The 21002-nt window shown below is 33.3% G+C and overlaps 1 protein-coding gene across 1 annotated transcript; it reads left to right on the top strand.

Annotated features, from left to right (window-relative positions):
• The first annotated feature begins 783 nt into the window (after nt 1-783).
• LOC138324781 (serine/threonine-protein kinase ICK-like) lies at nt 784-20035 on the top strand. The gene is made up of 15 exons (XM_069269924.1): nt 784-850; nt 2232-2515; nt 4741-4795; nt 5743-5864; nt 6238-6317; nt 7448-7580; nt 8016-8187; nt 8635-8802; nt 10001-10240; nt 10709-10938; nt 11604-11716; nt 12868-12981; nt 14475-14573; nt 15055-15175; nt 16270-20035. The coding sequence occupies exons 2-15, from the start codon at nt 2415-2417 to the stop codon at nt 16280-16282; spliced, it is 1761 nt and encodes a 586-aa protein (XP_069126025.1). The 5' UTR covers nt 784-850; nt 2232-2414; the 3' UTR covers nt 16283-20035.
• Nucleotides 20036-21002: the final 967 nt, after the last annotated feature.

Consider the following 21002-nt stretch of genomic DNA (forward strand, 5'->3'; position numbering starts at 1 on the left):
GTTTCAGATCTTCAACTTCAATTTTATGATTTATAGGGAACTGTGTGTTGTTATCCACTTGAAAAAGTTGTTGAGTTTTAAGGATGCTGAATTTTTATAGAATTTATCAAACTAAGTTGTCAATGACATACAATGTGCATACGTACCAACTTATGTTTAAGCACCATTTCAATAGCATTTTAACTTCAATTCGATTTTGAAAGAAAATATGTAAAAGAACAATACTATTTCCAATACATAAGAAATTAATTAAAGGATTTCTGATCTGTTTTCTCTCTCAGTAGTTTGATATGGACAACAAGTATAAAAAAAGGGTTTGGATTCGGTCAGAAATTTCGGAAATTCTAAATTACAATATACATTGTATCGCACAGTCTGTCTTATCTTGACCGATTATCATTATCGAATCAAATATGGCTATTACAATATATTTCCTATTTAACGTAAGTCAAAAAGATTTCTTTTTTTTTTGTATTTAAAACGTGATTTGCAAACGACGAAGTATTTACCTTATTTATTGCTAAACAAAATATTTCACACTAGTGAAATAAAACTAAAGCAATATTCTAGGCAATATACATGTAAAGCCATGGTTGGGCAACTTTTTTCGCAAATCTGATAATTATTTTCCAGAAGAAAAAAGACATATAATTTGTAAAGGATTTGTTCATATTTAAAGGATAAAAATAAAATAAAAATATGCAAACAAAAATACGTATCGAAAAAAAGGTGTCTGATGGGATTCGAACCCTTTTGTTACAAACTCATATCTACCGGAAGTACTTCGTTGCTATAACTTGGTCACGTGATAAACATAGCCTCGCAAATAGCAACAACTGTCATGGCGGAGGTATGTGTCTCTACTTCCATCGATTCACATGTTTATTTGTTTATTTTGTAACAACTAACATCTTATAGCATATCAGACATATATTTCTGATTACATATGTATTTATACCGGCTACATCTTTCATCTTATTTATCGTCGATCATATTGCTTCCGGTATCAAAAGCACCATTTTATGATTTCTATTTTTTCCACTTCCAGTCTGTTTCACTTCACGTTGTTAGTGGTTTATCAGATAAATATCAGCTGTATTGCAAAGTTTATTAAACACATGCATTTCATGTATTGAAAGGATATTGAGTAAGTATGTACAATAAGAATAAATGTTTAGCTAGGGAGATGTTGGGTCAAAACGCCATCGATCCATGGATTTTGTCCAGATTTCCTGGCTTTCTGACAAAGTCTGTACTGTATTACTATACTGTACACATATCGAATGCCAAGAGATAAGTCTTTTACAGAACCGACTATACTTTATGGTTTAGCTAATCTTACAAAGTTTATTTTTACAACATGCTGTTATTGTTCTGATTACTTGGAACTTCGGTTTTCTAAACCTCATATATGATATTATTTTTGGTGCTTTGGATTGACATGTAACATTAAAGTAAAACCAAGGACGTATATGAGAAGGATAAGTCACACTGGGTTTTGGGCAAGTATATTGCGAGAGCTTTAGTGTTTGTGCACTCACCGTGACGACTGATTTTCCTTTGATATCCGCTGGCATGATAGCTTGCGAGTGCGAGGGTTATACGGTACCGTCTTACTGTCTGAAGCGGGCCGTCACGTCATAAAAAATTACGACATTTCTTCGAAATCTAATCCTTATTTTAAGGACAGAAGGCACTGAAAATTAAGCTGTACATTGGTGTTTTAGTTGATTTGATAAGACAAGTAGCACTAGCTACTGGTTGAGAAAAATGGTTTTTATTCTCGGTTCATAGGCATCTCGTGTGGTGTTTATAATTAGTAGTGCAAAGAGACAGTGACAAATCCTTCTCACTTATAAATCCCTGAGTAAAACTTAATGATTATATTATTGTATCAATTTGAATGAAGAAAAGATTCCATATCTAGTCACTCCAATTCTAACATAAAAAGTTTAATAAACACTTTGAAATTGAAAAAGTCTATGATTAACTATTTAAATCCTGCTACATATACACTGTTATGTCATTAAATGTCACAAGTAAATTTCACATTCACCTGACAGTTCTTGATTCTTCGCTCACAAAGATAACTCTTCCCTTTTATTTACAAATTAAGTAGTGGAATTGATTTTATATTAGCCTTCAATTTTATCACTATCTGTGAAATCATTAGATTACATTTGCAATTTTGAAAAAATAGTAATCCTGTTAAAATCTACTTCTTCTTTCAGATCGTGCAATGAGATGTAGCACTATGACCAGCAGTGGGGATACCCCAAGTCCCCTCCAGTATTTACCCCTCTACGTGAAATCCCAGGGGTAAAAGGTCGCTCCATAGCTTTAATAAAAAAAACTTAGATAGTGAAGAAAAAAATATATGTTCTGGAAGATTTAATGTACCAATATAATTCAAAATGAATCGTTACTCTATAATGAAGCAGTTGGGAGACGGGACATATGGGAGTGTCCTGCTCGCCAAGAGTACAGAGACTGGAGAAAATGTGGCAATCAAAAAGTAAGTTTAATTATCTTACATTCATCAATGGAATGCAAAATAGCAAAATAAAAACAAAAATCAAATCCTGAATGAAACCTAGTTTTAACTACATGGTCATTGCATTTTGTTGTTGAAGTCAGACCTGGCCGAGTTCATGAACATTCCTTAATATAAGGAAGCCTCCTAACTTATGATTTTTCCCTTACCTAAATTCTGTAATGCTTTCCTATGGGAAAATTTAGATTAAGGAATTCTTTAAAGTAAAGGGATTTATTCGTGGACTTCTATATAATTACGGTAAATGATAAGATGTGACATGTCTACTAAATTGAAATTACATACATTGATTACTTATTATTTAATTTTAAGTCCTATATTTAAAGGCCCACTACCTTTCCGAAACAGCTTTTAATTTAAAAATGGAAATTTAAAACGAGATCGATGATTTAATAGAGTCACAAAAGTTATTAACTTAACATTAATACTACACCTATCATCACCTGAACAATTTAATTGAAATAAATAATATGTTATTTTCGTAACGTGGTCGTCTTATGTTTCCCGCCGTCGTCCTAAATACAGCGCGGTAGTTGATTACCATTGCGTCAGACAGCAAAACAGCAAAATGACTCTCCACTGTTATCATATATTATGCTGGAAATCTTGCATATGTTTGGTCATCTTAGGCCATCAGTGTAATTTTTTTGATGTTAGTGATGTTATTAAGAAACCTTTTTATTTTGCTCCGGAAAGGTAGTGGGTCTTTAATTATGAATGTATAATTAATATTATTAACCAGTTATTGGTATGTTTTGGATGGTCATTGGTTACCAACTTACCATGTACACTACTTTAAGCCACACATCAAAATCAATTACATTTCTATAGTGCATATGGATTAAAAGTACCAGTAAAATGTACCCATGCAGCCTATAACAACCTAAATCTCATTCCACACAATTTCTGTTTTCAGATTTGTTATATATGATACAATGTTTGAAATATGTCTTGAGCTAATTATATTTTTATATGTTTATGTTTGAAAAAATAATGCTACATACCATATTAACCATAATTAGCACCCAGGGTGCTTCAATTATTGTAATAAAGGGGGTCCTTATTCGTAAACCAAAATGTAAGTTGTGGACGGAAAAATTCAGCCATATTTTAACTCTTTCTGTACTTTTGTTACCGCTATTTCTCAGAAAGTACTGAAGGGATCTGCCTCAAATTTCATATGTAGGTATATTAATCTGATATGATAATAAACATGCATCTATGACTTTATCCTTTGAGACACATTTTTATGTTGTGATTCACGTGTAAAAGACTCGCAAGTTAATGTTATTTGGGATAAAATGCTGATGTTTAGGCATCACATGTTGTAAAACATTGTTGAAATTTATGGAAAGTAGGGCATTTATACAATTTCAACTCTTCTCCAGATGAGGGGAGGGGCGCTAATTACGATGAATACATTACTTACATTATCACATGCTTAAGTTTGAAAAATAATGCTACATACATGTGATTAAGTTTATACCGGTAAAAATAAGTAGATCCATATAGGCATGTCCTGTTATGAGCTATCATGATCAGGAAGTATTGATTGATATCAGCCGTTAAAGTCTCCGAGGTAGTGTACTGAGGACAATGTCAGGTTAAATTTTGTATGAGCTGATATATAATCAATAAATATCTAAAAATAACGTATACAGCTATATGTATAGCTGATATAGGTGATGACAGTTATATCAGGATTAAATATATCAAATACAGTTATCCAGATAAATACGAGTGGTCTCCATTTCATAGTTAATTTTTTGTTTGAAATAAAAGTGTTTTCAATACTGAGGACCACTCAAGCATGTCGTTAATTAAAATAACAAGTACCATATTTACCCTATTAAGAGCGCCTCCTCTAATAAGAGCACCCAAAAGTTTTTCGCTGAAAAATAATCAACAAATTTCATACAATTTGGGTATTTGTGTTTCTTTTTTCATCTGGCCTCACTTTCTTTAATTGAATATTTTCAACTGAAAGTATATTAAAAAAAAAAAACCACAGAGTTTAATAAAGATTCTTAAACTTCATTGAATTTGTGTTATTAACTTCATGTTCTTGAAATTTTCTATGAAGAATTTAAATTTAAATTTAGGAAATCCATCAATTTAAGGAATATTTCTAGGTTGTTGTTCTTTGTTAGTTATTTCTGAACTGATTCCATAATCATTAATTCCAGAATGAAGAAGAAATATTATTCCTGGGACGAATGTCTAAGCCTCAGAGAAGTTAAGGTAAGAATGATAAATAGCTGCTTTAGCCTCTATGACATTGACTTATTACATTGGCCAGAGAAGACAGATTACAAAAAGAAATATATATATATGTATGTATATCATACAAATCATGTTGAAAAAATAAATAGCAACCATGGAGTTATAGTTAATATATTGAAAATCAGTGAAGTTCTACTGTATAAATCCTCTTATGGGGAGTTGACTCTTATTAGTTGGAGATCGTTTTTTTTTTCCTCTGGGTACTCCGACTTTCCTTCACCTCCTAAACCTGGCATGTGATTGTCCTTCCAATCAAACAAAATATCTTCTGATGATTTATGTGTTGATTTCAGTTGATAGAAATGTAAACGTTGCCTTCCATGCTTATCTTGCTGGGTGTTCATATTAAATATTATTCAAATGAAAAAAACAACAACTTATCTAATGCAAGTATATACTTCACATAAGACTTACTAGAGTCTGAATTTCAAGATATCTCTTGTTTTTATTTTAATTCAAAGTTGTATACTTCAGGTGTCAAACTGTGTGTAAGATGATTCATACTTGTACAGGGAGGATGTGTACACACCTATTTGTTTAGTGTTGAAATTATTTCACCTGGAGAATAAAGCATTTGTAAATAAATAGTATGATTCAACTTTATTGACTTATGGAAATATGTCTGCTGTTGCTGCGATTCATTTGTGACGCCACTGTTTACAACCTACAAAAAGTACACTGTACAGTAAAACTGGCTATATTGACTGTCTCTGTATAAAGACCACCTGCTTAATAAGACCACCTGCTTCATTAAATCAATTTTCTTGCATCCAGTATTTACCATTTCAGCACAATTCAACCTGTATGTACAGACTATTTTTCCTCTGTCCCGTGGGTGGTTACAGGTTTGACTGCAAATCAGTTTTGATATCCAACAAAATAAAAGTGATTTGTTTGAATTTCAGTCTCTGCGGAAGTTGAATCATGCCAACATAGTCAAATTAAAGGAGGTGATCCGAGAGAATGACCAGCTCTTCTTTGTGTTTGAATTTATGAAGGAAAATCTGTATCAGATGATGAAAGATAGGTAAGTACATGTACTGTTGTATAACAGTCGCACTGTCACATATATATAAACTGTCAAGTAACCCTATCTTAAAACTGCTATCCATATTTTACCCAATGAAGTGCAAAGCTTAATAACAGATATAAGTTCCTTTTAGCAATTGATTTAAAACTTCCCTTCCCTCTGATTATTGGAGATTTTAGTAGTATTGATTAAAAATAAAAAATAAATGAAAATTGTCATGTTCAGAAAAGTCAACTTTTTTATCTAATATTTTTTTTACCTAATATGGCTATGCACAAAAGGGTAAATGAAAATTGCGTATCATTTGAACTTCTTTGTACATATATACCTGGATGATGTACCAATGGAACAAACAAATTTTTTTCTTCAGGGATCGAGTGTTACCAGAATCAACAATAAGAAATATAACCTACCAAGTATTGCAGGGATTAGCCTTTATGCATAAACATGGTATGTTAATAAGACTGTAATCTAGTGTCTTCAGTCAGCGTAATAGGGGTGTAAAAATCCACTAGCCCGACGCCTGGGCTACCAAATTTTCAGCTTGGGCTAGTGGAAATTTTAGCCATACTAGCCCGGGGCTATTGACTTTTTTCAAAGATATTTCAAAACAAAAAATATCAATATTAAGTCATAATAACACTTTAAAACATTGCAATTCTATGTAATATTCGTATCTAACTTTAAATCTTAATCTGGAGTCATGTTGTCTAATTTATTTATGACTGTAGACAGGTACAGTAGACCTCCCGATCACCACAGTGAATAGTGATGCATAGCATTTCATGTCAAAGTTACGTAATTTGCAACACAAGTTCTAGAAAAACCATATACAAACCATCAAATAAGTCATCTCAGCTATCAGATCAGTAAATTTTAATAATTACAAAAACAATGTTAAAGAACTCAAATCTATTCCTCAAAAAGTCGGCAGCACATCCATGCCTGCAGCAGGCAGCCATATTTGTTATGGTTATTCTAATATCCGGGTCAAAGGTCGGGAATCCAGAATCCGGTTTCAGGATTAAAAAAAAATCTAAAAATTGTGTTCTAGAAATATCACAGATTTAAGATTTTCTTAATGTTTATTTGAATTTAAATAACAAAAGTAGATGCAAATAATTAAAAAAAAACAGGCCGGGCTAGTGAGATTTTGGTGTCTTCTAATAAATTTGTACACCCCTGCGTAATTATAAAGTTTGAAAACTATTTCTTAGCTAATAATCCAATAGTCTTATTTATCCAAGTTGAATGGCAAAATTAACTTCATACAGATTTGTGTAGAAGGTAATTGTTTTAAAGGGTTGATTTTTCTTGACACAAAGCAAGATTTACAGAAAATAAAACAGTCCTTTATAAGTTTTGTAAGATACATAGAATAGAATTTCATTTAATTAACATTTACTAGTAATTTGAAATATAATAAAGAGAAGTAACTTTTCATCCATAGTATACAGGGCTCTTGAGAGCAGTCTTCCTCTCACTTCGAAATATCAAATCCTTCCATTTTAAATAGAAATGCCTCTGCCTTGATCTTTGCTGTTATTAAAATTGAAGGTTGTTTGCTTTGCTTTTTGCAGGGTTCTTTCACAGAGATTTGAAGCCAGAAAATTTGTTGTGTTCGGGTGCTGATTTAGTAAAAATTGCAGACTTTGGTCTGGCAAGGGAAATCCGGTCACGCCCCCCGTACACAGATTACGTGTCAACTAGATGGTAAGTTCCGTCTGGCTACATTCATTCAAAGGATTAATTAAGTTTCTTAATTTGAACCAAGTTCAAAATTCAGATTTCCATCAGGATTTTTAGTACCAAAAAACTTTAGATAATTAAAAATCTTTTGATTAAAAGTAAAAGTGATAATTTATATCACATTTTGACATTAAAATAGTTGAGAATATTATTTTTTTTAAACATTTACAAAATCTATAGTTTGTACAGAGTTACCTCCCTTGCTAGTAGCTATCCATTGTTGCGTCACTATATTGTGAGCTAAACTCATGTCATCGTCTATGAAAAGTATGACATTACACTCAGCTATCCATTGTTGCGCCATTGTGATGTCATAATCAATACCTTCAAGGGCAGATAACTCTATAATGCGTAAATGCGGAATAACCCGTATTATTTAACTGAAATTTGTTTCAACAGGTATCGTGCACCAGAAGTACTACTGAGGTCGACCAACTACAACTCACCCATAGATATATGGGCGGTGGGTTGTATCATGGCAGAACTGTACACCCTTCGGCCATTGTACCCAGGCAGCTCAGAAATCGACCAAATATTCAAAATCTGCTCAGTTTTAGGAACACCAAAGAAGGTCAGTATATTTTGTTAATTTATCAAATTTTTTAAATAAAAAAGAATAGTTTATAAAATTCAGATATCAATTTTGTAGTTTAGATTTGCATTTGAAATATTTGTAAAGAGATCACCTTTATTTTCCTTCAGGATAGTCACCTATTGTAAACAAACTTTACGATTTACTTGCATGAATTTTGTGATACAAGTAAATTTGCTCAAATTTGTCTCCACGAACTAACATTTACATTTGTATTAATTGGAATTTCCATTTAGTTTTTAAATCCACAAAAGTTTATCTTCGGGATCTTCTTTTGAAATGGAAACCGTGGAATTTAGCCGCCACAAAAGATCATTGGTTTACATTATATCTGATATATATATATATATCAAATTAAAAAGGGGAGATAATCATTGATCATGTACTCTGACAATTTTATAAAACCGTTAATATGATTTTCTGCAGGATGATTGGTCTGAAGGATCTAAGTTGGCTGCAGCAATGAACTTCAGATGGCCGCAGTGTGTACCAACAAACCTGAAGACGATCATACCTAATGCCAGTAACGAAGCCATCACCTTGTTGAGGGAGAGTATGTTTTGGGATCCCAAGAAGAGGCCGACATCCATGCAGGTATGGTGGTCATATGATTTAAAGGCCCACTACCTTTCCGAAACGGCTTTTAATTTTTAAAATGGGAATGTAAAACAAGATCGATAATTTTGTAGAGTCTTAAGAATTATTAACTTACCGTTAATACTACATTTATCATCACCTTCTGAACGATTTGATTAAAATAAATAACATATTTGTTTTCATAACGCGGGTCGTATTATGTTTCCCACCGTCGTCCTAAATACCGCGCGGTAGTTGATTATCACTGCGCCAGACGGCAAAACAGCGAATTGACTCTCCACTGTTTTCATATGTTATGCAGGAAATCTTGCATATGTTTGGTGTCGTAACCTTATTTTAGGTCATCGGTATGCATTTTCTGATGTTATTAATGTTTTTTAAGAAACCTATATATTTTGCTCCGGAAAGGTAATGGGCCTTTAAGTCACAGAAATTGTGTTTTGAAATACAGTGTAACTTGTCTTCTCAACCTTCTCTTGGACCAGCATGTTTCCGGATTATACAAGTTTTAATTACTCTAAATCATGAAGCAAAACGTCAATTATGCCGGAATTAACAGGTAATCTGGATTATACAATGTCCGGTTTGGACAAGCTGTACTATAATTACAAGATATCAGGGCCCAGTTTCACCAACAGCCCTTATAACTTCAAGGAATTCCTTAATATAAAATTCCCCATAAGAAAGCATTACAGAAGTCAAGGAAAAATTTTACCAGTAAGTTAAGGAGCCTTCCTTAAAATCCGTAATGCTTTTCTATGGAGAATTTTGAATTAAAGTATTTTTTAAAATTAAGGTACCGTATTTGACCACATAAGCGCCCTGTCCCCTTTTTTTTGGGCTTCAATTTCATTTACCTTGTATTAAATGCAGACTGAAAATATGAAAACTTTGTTGGTTTGCTTATTGATTTCTTTTGCAATTTGATTTGTGGCTTACTTTTCAGAATAATTTTATGAAAGGCAAGTCCAAATTTGTTTCTATTAAGTGCCCCTTGAGTTACTTCAACTGGGGACTTATTTCCAATTTGATCTGTTCATGAACTGGGCTCACTAGTTTTAGGGCTATTCGGTGTGTAATGAAAAGCTACTCCAAACTTTGAGGGAGACAATTTCACTTGGTGTCCCCCACAAACAAATACACTAAAAATTAAAATGGAAGAAGACATTACATTATTAAAACTTTTTTCTTGTAGTGTTTACGGTACCAGTATTTCCAAGTAGGCCCGAACAAAGGTATCAAACCCGAGACCCAATGGAATGAGCCTAAGACGGTCACATCACCAGCACCTATTGCTGCCTCCCCAGTGAGGGTATCGCCAGCCAAGAAAGAGGAAAGTCGATACTCTCCGCCCAAACCTTTCCAGGAAAAGGTTGATTATGGCAATAAAATCAACGATCCCCTCCCGTCATACGGCAAGGACAAGTTTGACAGTGTAAGATATGTTGTTAATACGATTCTGCAATGAATGCTTCTTTCCTTATTGATTGAAACCACTCTTAGATTGAATGATGATTTACTTATGTTACAAACAAACAAACAGAATCCAGGGATTTCCCTGTGGTTTCATTATAACCCCGCAACAAAGTTAGGGGTTGGGGGGGTATACTGGAATTGGGTTGTCCATCCGTCTGTCTGTTGACACAACTTTGTCCAGCAAACTCCTCCTAAAACTTGATAGATATTGATAAAATTTAGTACACAGAACCCTGACATAAAGGGGGAGTGGAGTAAACTATACAGGGTTCTGCAATGTCGGCTATTAATGAAGTTGTTACTAAATTTGTGCGGCAGGGGGTATTAGTCATCCAGTGTGGCGACAGTTTTAGTTTTTGGTTATTATAATTTCAAAGTTTTGCTTTATCTGTCAATGTTATTATAAAGAAGGATCTTTTCCTTTTAGGACCCGATTGCAGTGGCAGTTAAGAAAGCACCCCAGAAAAGTGGAGGAAGAAAACGTTGGGGTGTGGGTACGTCTGACTTTGACGACTGGGGCGATGATTTAGACATGAGTTTCTCTGTGCCTAGTAAACCTAAAAACACTTACAAGGGTATTATACCATCCATCAAACCAAAAAACGAAAACAAAAAGTTCACCAAGGACTTTGATGACGATGATGATGATTTCTTAGGGTGAGTACCATATGATGATAAAACAGGAAGATACTGGATTTCATTATAGAAATATCGCATTACTGGTCATGGTGGTGTGTTTATAAAATAGACAGATGCTTTTGAATGCATGCAAATATAGGCTTTAACTTTCCATTATAATAGAGGATCTTACATGAGTGATTATGTGATATGAAATTTATCAAACGAGTTCAATAATTCGATATGCCACGAGCATGTCACATAGTCACAAGTGTAAGATTCTATTTATCACATATAACTTTTAATAATAGAATAGAAGCAAAAAATATATAAAACAATAGAAATCTTCGATATGATGTTTCCATCTATTGAGACAGTCATGGACGTCATATATAGATTATGACATTAAAACACGTACTTGTGACGTCACAATAATGTTATTACACATGTTTCTTGCAATATTTCTGACATGGCCATATGACTTGACGGGCTTTTTACGTGATTATATGAAATATTTGCACTGATATTATATGCATAATAATTTTGCTGAAAGTATGTATTGTTGATAGACTGTTTGTTAATGATATATGTTTCAGTTAGGATGTTTTTCTTACCCTATTATCTCTAAGTATATTAGCCGCAATATCTGAGAACCTAATTTTAATTTGTTACTTAAACATGTATAACTGTTGTGGTGTGTTCAGAAGCATCCTTAATAAGAAACCAAGTCAGAAAATCCCACGAGTTCCGTCTGGGCGATCCTCAGCTGCCTCCTCGGCCAAGCAGCACTATCTAGGGAAGGCTCGCTACTTACCAGGTAAGTCCTCCAATACATTTACACGGAATAGTTTTCTTATTGTTATGCTAATGAAATGCCCACAACATCCCATCCCATCGTGTTTCATCCTGGAATGATTTCATATACATGTAAAGGAAGGAGCATTTACTTATATTTCTGAATTTTATATGTACATTTCTGTAGCTCATTCTGGAGATTTCTTTCATATTGGTTTTTGAAATGAGCATTTAGAAGTACTTGTAACAGTAACCATATTTTCTCTACATTTCTCGCATTTAAACCCTCTACACAGAGTATTATTTACGTTCTTGGTTGCTAAAGTTGCATTTGCGTTAAGTTGTCTTTATCTTAATAAATTGTATCTAAATTTTTTTATCTAGATCTGAGATAATTTATTATGTCCACTTTAGAGCCCCAGCTGTAATGAAACATTGTGTAATGATATTGATAAGGTTGACAATACACTAAAACATGGTTAAAACTAACATTTGGGGACCAACAAAATCACTTCGTTATAAGCAAAGTATCATACATTTATTAAAGACATCTTTGAGGGAACATTGATGGGGAATTATAAATCACTATACTATAACCATGAATTCGTAAACGTGTTAGTTAAACACATGTTTTACAGTGTTGTCCTTCTGTGCGTTCCATTTGCAGATTCCTACCAGTTGTATCGATACAAATCTGTATCTCAAATGGAACGCGCCGTACCAGCATAACTGTACCGGTACAAGTGGTTCGTTTTCAGAAGGGTACCACTTGGATTCGAGATGGCGGACCCAAGATTTTTCATTTGTGATTGGATTGTTTTCTTTGTTGAAAACAAGACAAAGCGTATTTATATCCGATAAAATTACAGGGATTTTTTATTTCTATGTATGCCGAAACTATTTAGGTATTATTTTTTATGTACGTTTTATTTTTAACATAAAAAATACTTGGCTTTTATGTTTGAAGCGTATCTTTCATATGGGTGCCGCCATCATGGAAAAATCCAAACAAGTTCTATTTGGTGGTGCCGTATCACTTAAGTACAACTGGTGAGAATCCACAAATGGAAAGCACGGATAGACTACTACATTAAAATTTATGCCTTGATTACAGGTATCAACCCTCGCAAGGTCTTTAACTACTAAACATTAAAGTTTATGTCTTTGTTACAGGTATCAACCCTCGCAACAGTGCCAAGAAGGAGACGGGCAGTCCCTGGAACACTGGCATGAATAAAAACACAGGTGGTGGTACAAACATGGGCAGGAACCCTCTCCCACCGCTGGGTAGGCTTCATTTTATATGTATTAACATGTATGGTAAACAAACTTTCACTCGTGCAGATTTACTTTCGTGAATTTTGAAATCCAAGAAAATTCGCGAAAGTTTTATTCCGCGAATTAATATCTACATTATTTATATTAATAGGAATGATCATGATCATTCAACTATTAAATCTGCAAATAGTAATCTTTGCGGACTTGTTTTGAAATAGATATCGTGCGAAATTTATTAGCCGCTTAAGAAAGTTGGTTTACAATGTATATGGGTATCAGAACCAAGAAGTTGTAGCTCCTTAACTTCTAGTCCCGGTTAATATTGTGAACATTGTTACATTGACTGTATATACTGTAATATAGAAATGTTCATGGACAATTTCTTTAATTTATGGTTTGGAGCATTCAAAAGTATTGGGAGTAATTTTGGTGGTAGACTTCAGTCGTTATAATTAATTTTTCTTTGTTTCTGGCTTTCTGATTGGCGGAAATCTGACGTTAACCTGACATCACAATAGAAACATTAACGTTGCGTATTGATTTGGCAAAAATAATGCCTTGGAAAATCAATTGAATTGTACATGTAAAAGTATTTCATTTTATATTGTAGCATGGAAAATTAATTATAAGCATTGAAGTCACGCAGATTCACACAGTTTGCAAACAAAATTTCTTTCATACCCCGATGAAATTAAAAGATAGTGACTTCAATGCTTTAATGAGACAGAGAAAGGGATTCCAATAATGTATAAACCAAATATTTGTAATTCAACGCAATCACAAGAACCATGAAAGTCTTGAATTGAAACCTATTTTATTGTTTAATAACAAAAGGATTGGACACAAGTTATATCAACTTATTCAGTCCTTTTCTTAATGTTATAAATAATATAGAATACAAACATCACTTGATGACAAAATACAAATACGACAAAAAATAAAATGTATCAAAAAAAATCTATCATGAAAGTTAATTATAATGCTGTGTGTATACTTCCTTGAGTTGTTTTAAAAATTAATGCTGCAATGATACGCTTCCCCCACGATACGATACGTATCATAATACTTGTCACACGATACGATAAGTATCACAATATTTACTAAATAATTAATCTGACAGGCAAAAAGTAATTTTTCATTTTTTTTTGCTCTTTCACTATCGATTTTGCCCCTTCTTTTTCAATAATACGGAATCCAAAATGCTTCCATATGTGTGATTTTAAATATTCAGGAGGTTCTTTTAGTTCTATAGTGTCTCCTGGTATTTAAAGCGCGGCCATGTTTGTAGGAAGATACTCATAACCGCTGAAAAATTCCAGATTCACCTGATCTGGAAATTGGTGGGAGGTACCGTGATATAAGAATAAAAATACCGCAAACTGAACCGTGTAGTTTATACCGTGATATATCGTCCCACGGTTTATCGTTGCAGCACTATTAAAAATTCAGAAAGTTTGATAAACTGAATGTCTTTGTTTAGTTAGCTTTGTGTGTGATTCCAGGTGCTCCAAGCTACAATACGAGGACAAATCAAGATTATTCCTCACGGAATCAAGATAACTCATATGTACCATCATTTTTATCACAACCTAAAAGCAATGGTAAGGATACACCGGCAATATTTCTTAACGTGAAAAAATATTGGCTGTGCAGTTGTTCGTTAGCAGGATAAAAGCACAGACATGAATCTGTAACAGCTGATGCTTTCACAATCATTATATGATGTGAATTATTTTCACATTGCGAGAATTATTTTCACATTGCGAGAACATTTTTTTTTTTTTTTGCCTGAACAGATTATTTTTCCTCTGAGGAAAAACTGTAACAAATTAAATGCAATAAATATGACAACCAACTTTCACAATGTTGGGAAAGTAACGATTGATTGATTTTATCTTGGTGTAATAATTATACCTTTTTGAACAAGTAATTGAACTTCAGAAGTCTTGACTTTTCAAAAAGTGACTGTGAATAATAATATTTAACAACTGCAATTATGAAACTGATTATGGTCAGCTGTATCTTGTTGTATTCCTCTCTTTTATGATTTGTGTATTAATTTTTCCTTCTTTCATCACATAGCTTACCCTGCGATGAACTGGAAGAGAGCACAGCCAGCAGGCCCCATGTCACTGAATAAGAACTCTGCAGGCTTTCGGCAACCAGTGGGGGCAACCAACACGCGGACAGATTGGGCTGCCAAGTAAGTATCAAATCCATACAGAATGTCAGGTAGAGAACTTAGGCCAAAAAAAAAAAAAAAGTCTGTTTAGGGTTACCCGACCGACCCTAATTTTTTACCCCCGACCCTTATTTTTTTTCGCCACTTCTCTATGAAAAAAAAATTTAAAAGTCGGGTTCAATCTCAGACTCTGGTTCCGGCATTCTTTTTAGAAAAAAAAAATTATAAAAAAAATCCTCCCGACCGACTCTATTTTTTTTTGCCAACGTAACCCTAAACAGATATATTTTTTTATGGCGTTACATATGCATTTCTTGTTGTTTAAAACCTTTTTAATAGTTTAATCGCGATAACATTTTGCTAAAATTGAGACAGAATATTGACCACAAGTATTACACAACAACCTTAACAATTGAACACAAGTATTTTGATACCATCACAATTTCTTCCATACTTCACGAGGATATCTCGTGGTTGCTAGGGAAGAGATAACTCTATTGATATCTAACACAGGGTGACAGGGGGATGTGAGACTGGAAAAAACCTGAAAAGCAACTGAAATTTCTTTGTTTTTGTACTAGATATGTGAGAAAAATAATGAAATATGAGTCCGTCATGTGACTGTGACAGGGACATCTCAACCTTCGTGTAATATTTTCATGTCCCCCATGGACAAGAGTGTTGGTGTATTTCTGTTTACTTGATATAACCATGTAAGATTCCATCAGTATCTCTTTCCACCTTCTTTGTCACCTAAACTACACCATGCAGCTTCTACATCCATTTCCAATTATTACTCTGACAGTAAATCTTCATAATTCTCATATATCAAATGTATATTCCATCTTTGCATATTACAGAGTTAGCTCCCTTGCGGGTAGGTATCGATTGTTACATCATTATTTTGTGAGCGCAATTCACATTGTTTCCTCCGAAACGAATGATGTTATGCTCCCAAACACATGACGTCACAATAAATACCTACCCTCAAGTGCAGATAACCCTGTAATATGCAAGTTAGGATTAGCTGATGTTAGACTCTCGAGTATGAAGTTTAAACTCTATCTAATAAGTTTATAGGTTGTCCATGATACATAACTATTTTTCCTTTTCAGGTATTTAAAGTGATGGAATTTAGTATCATTCAATGACAACTAAGTGCCAAGTTTGGACTATGTAGTGCAGAAATTGTGTCAGAGGGACTTTGTACAGACATATATTGTCGGCCAGTGCTAGTGATTCGTCATCTTCAGTGGATATTTGTGACACGAGTGCAGAGTAATTTCCTTCTACTATGGATGTAACATTTAATTATAGCATTTGGCTAAAACAATGAATGGAGGGGAAAACAAAGCATTTCCTTCTGAATCAGAAGTATGTACTCATTTTGTAATGGAAGTAAAAAAATACACATAATTTCAAGGTTGAAATTTATCATAATGACGTGTTCATTTTATAGACGACATAGGATGAGGAATGATCAGTGTCTTTGATGATGTTATATGGTTAAGATGTTAAAGGAACATCTGTTGTTGTTTTGTTAATGTCGAATATGTTATAATTGAAATGTTCAATGAGTCTCCATCACTGTTTACGGGAGATTGAAAGGAACAAGTAAAGGGGAAAAAATGAAGGATGTGATTTTAAAGTCTCACAGTTCTGACCACGGAGATGGTACAATGTTAATTTATTCAGAAGGTATTTGTTAAAGTCTATTTATGAAATAATGCTCTGTTATTTTGATGCGAGTTTCTATTTGTCTGTCGATGATTTAACCATCTTATGATGCATTTAACACACACTTTAGGTAAAGAAGAAAATTTAACTTATACAAGCACAGACCCCTTTCTCTTGGTTTAAGTACTTTATACCTATAGCTCGGCTATAGTTGACAATTACACCATTAGATGTTAAAACGAGGCCCATTTTGGATGCTATTCCTCGGTTATAATCTAGGTTTTAGTTAAACTCAGGTGTGTTTAACATACAAAGTTGATCTAGTTTAAATTTAATGAATTTATAAAGGTCCTCTAAATTAGACTGATTGGGACGTTAATTAGATTTGTAATTATGTCAACAATTTTTTCCCATAATGTATATGGGAAATATGGAAATCATTGTGATGGAAAATTCAGTAATTCTGTTCAATTTCACCCATTTTGATATATTTCTGAAAGGCGTTATGTACAAATAGATATCAGTATATATAATGTACACGTACTAACCTTTAGTCGGTGCTAGATCAAGTTCAGGTTATGTAACACAAACTCCGTTAAACAGCTGAATATTTTTTAATCATGGTCATGAATTGTCGTCATCATTGCACATTCTATTTCTTCACCGATAATTTCATTCAAGTTGTTGTACTGTTCCCAGATGATCTTGATTAGATCACAACTATTTTTGTCTGTGATAATGTTTCGTTCACCCTGTAAATAATCAATTGTATATATATTGAAACAACTCTGTGATATAAATGGAACATGACGACTTTCATCCCGATTATCGATGTTGATAAAAGTTTTGAAAATTTTAGGGGGAAATCTATTCCGTTAATGAGTTCATTATTTCTGAACCGAATTGCCATACATCCCGACATTTATTTGAAAAAGAAAATTTTTTTACCGGTAGTTAGATTCTATTAAAATTTAGATGCTTTAAATGAAGTAGTTAAAACTTGACCATAGAATCTGGAGCTCATGACTGCCATTCCTTCAAAACCTTGATCTTGATGTGAATGTTGATAAAACCAAGGCTTGTATCGTATATTGTACATATGGTATTTTTTTAATGATTTTACAGTCTAAGGTAACTGTGTACATTTTATATCCATTCTTATACAAAGTGTCTCCTTTCAAAAATGTTTCTCTAGAATGTTTCCCTCGGTTTTTATCCATTTCCTTCAATATGATGTTATGCTTTTTCGCAAAATTGAATCACTGTTCTTGCAATGTAAGACTCCCAAAACCTTAACGGTATCTCTAAAAATAAAAACACCTTATCACAATACGCTAACATGTATCTGTTCAAATATGCTGAAAAAAAGTTCTTACTATTAGTATTCTCATTAAGAAATTGTGCATGTCTTAGTTTTTTTTTGCGCAATTTTGATATTACCGATAATTACTTGTGTATCTGATTGTTGTTTCTTCTAAACACACGATTTCTTCATATCTATATTTTTTTCATCAATTTTTATGTGAACAGGAACTTCACAGTACCCATTTTATTTAAGACCTAGTCCTTCAATTTGAAATTGTTCCAAAGCAAATTAAAACTAGAGTGCTGTAACCAAAAATGCATTTTGGTCCAGTCTTTCGATCCAACCAGTTGACAGCTGAGAGACTGGATTGATATATGCTCTATACTTGTGTACCGGGGAAAGTGTTTTTCCAAACAGTAGCATATTGCTTTTTAATGTAGTCATTTATTTCCTAATTTTAAGACTTTATCAATTTAAATTGTCCGTTCCACCTGTGTACAATTGTCAACTTTATGTGGAATGTGGAGTCATATTTTGTGGTGTTTTAGAAGTGTTGTCAATATTGGAACGGACAACTGAATGAGTGAGTGTGTACCGTATTTAGTAGATATATGTTGGGAGGGAGGGGGGTATTTTTATGATAATGATCATATAGTATAATGGGTATTTATGCAAATTGCAGAGTTACCTTCTTTGGGGTAGATATGTTGTATTATTGTTAGTGAAACTTGCATAGTTTTCACTAAGATTTATGATGTTACATCACAAACGCATGACATTGCAATCAATATCTACCTGCAAGGGCAGATAACTCTGTAATATGCAAATACAGAATGATACAGTTGGGGAAGCAGTTGAAATTGTTGTGATTTTTCCTTTTCATAAACAACATCCTGTATGTGACAGAGTGTAAATCTTAAATACATACGCAATTTAGGACTGACAATTTGTAGGTAACATCTTGCCATCTTTTCTATATGTAAAGAAACGAAACAAGATAATTTTAATACAGACAATGGAGCTTTAAGATATCTAGAAATATCTAATATTTCATTTAAATCACAAATGAAATCGTAATGGGGCAAGTTATATGAGAATTGCATTTGTATGTGGGTATATATGTAGATGCTAGTAAGTAGCATGTTGATAGATGTTCAAATATGTTAAATTTTTTTTGTTATATACCAGGTGAACTGCATAAAAAGTAGATAGTCTGTGCACTTTTTAAGCTTATTACAATTGTTTTAATCGGTAAGTCCTGCATCAAAAGACATTTCAGAAACTACTAGTTGAAGTTTCATTTTAGCTCTATAAAGGGTAAAATTTACTGTCGATTGTTGAATGGTTTGTTCAGAAGCTAATTAAGGTACCAAGTGAAATACAGTATTTAATTTTAAGTCTTTGATTTATTTTTATTTGAAAATACTGATTCAAAGAGATGTTGATTTAGGTAAAAGATGTGAAGTAGAAATTGTTTAAAGTATACCATTCAGTTTGTTGAAAATAAAATTGAATTTTGGTTATAACTAAAGTAAACTAATACTTCAATACCAGCAGGTATTTTGACTGCCATTTGTAGAAAACAGCTGAGCATTTGCAAATTTACATATTCCGTCCAAAAAATTATTCATGTGTATATTAAAAAACTTTTTCATTGTGCTGGATTTTATATGTATTTCTATACCAATGGTAGAATATAAATGGCACTCCACTCCCAACATGGAGGTTGTCGGCGTACTTGCAATATATTATGGAAGACGTTAACGTGAAACCTTGTCATTTGTCCCATATTATCTACAAGAAATATCCCGTCTGTTACATGATGCATATCACTCTTTATGACCTCCCACGGACATGAGACTTTTTAAGTCCTACTCAAATAAAATAAACAGCTAAGATTCTTGTGTTTGTCTTTCTTTATCTTTTGGTTTGTTTAGTTTTACGTCCTTTTCACAGACAGGCTCATGTAAAGACGTGTCAGATTTGATGGTGGAGGAAAATCACCGATCAAATGTCAGTACATGGCAACAAACTGCCCAACAAGGGATTCGAACTTGCAACATAGAGGTTGATCTCTGCACATCTCAGCCACTTGGCCTCCTATAGGAGTTTATATATATATAAAGAACAGGCGCCAGCCCTTTTACTAAGTTTCTTAGTTACCATTAACTCATAACCTTAACTTTAGTTAAGATATATACAAAAATAAGTAATACAGGTCCCTAAAAAGGAATTAAAGAATCAACTTGACAGTGTCTCATCACTTCAATCTTCGAGTTGACAGATGACCATAGATTTAGTGTAGTGAGTGTACATATAGTACATTTAATTGTCTTCCTTCATTACTTAGACCCTCCTCGATACTCGAAGGGTTACTATCACTGTACCCTCCTCGATACTCGAAGGGTTACTATCACTGTTGTTATATCTCATTAGTAAAACTAGAAGCAACAGAACAAAACAGGTAATAATCTTTTTATCAAGATGTTCTGAATGGTACTTGGACTTGATTAAATATGAATTTGCTCTGTTGATGATACATAGTACATATTGAGTAAATGTGAAAGAATTCGGCTGCAACAAGACTACCGAGGGAATTAAGTCACTTGATGTATATGTTATGAGGTTGTATTTAGAGGGGACAAATTTTTTTGTTATTTTGTTGGAGGTGAAAGGTCACAGTTTGAAAAGTTTTGGTGCTTTCTAATAATAGTAGAAATAAGAGCACTAGCAAGCTTTTTACAAAATACAAATGTATAGGTCACAGCGACCTGATTTTGTTTCGCACCAGATTGTCTTGCCTATTAGATGGATCCATGTGCCATGCATAAAGTCCAAATGCTTTATGGAACAAAAAAATAGACA

This window comes from Argopecten irradians, chromosome 6 (assembly GCF_041381155.1).
Source record: "Argopecten irradians isolate NY chromosome 6, Ai_NY, whole genome shotgun sequence".
Lineage (NCBI taxonomy): Eukaryota > Metazoa > Mollusca > Bivalvia > Pectinida > Pectinidae > Argopecten > Argopecten irradians.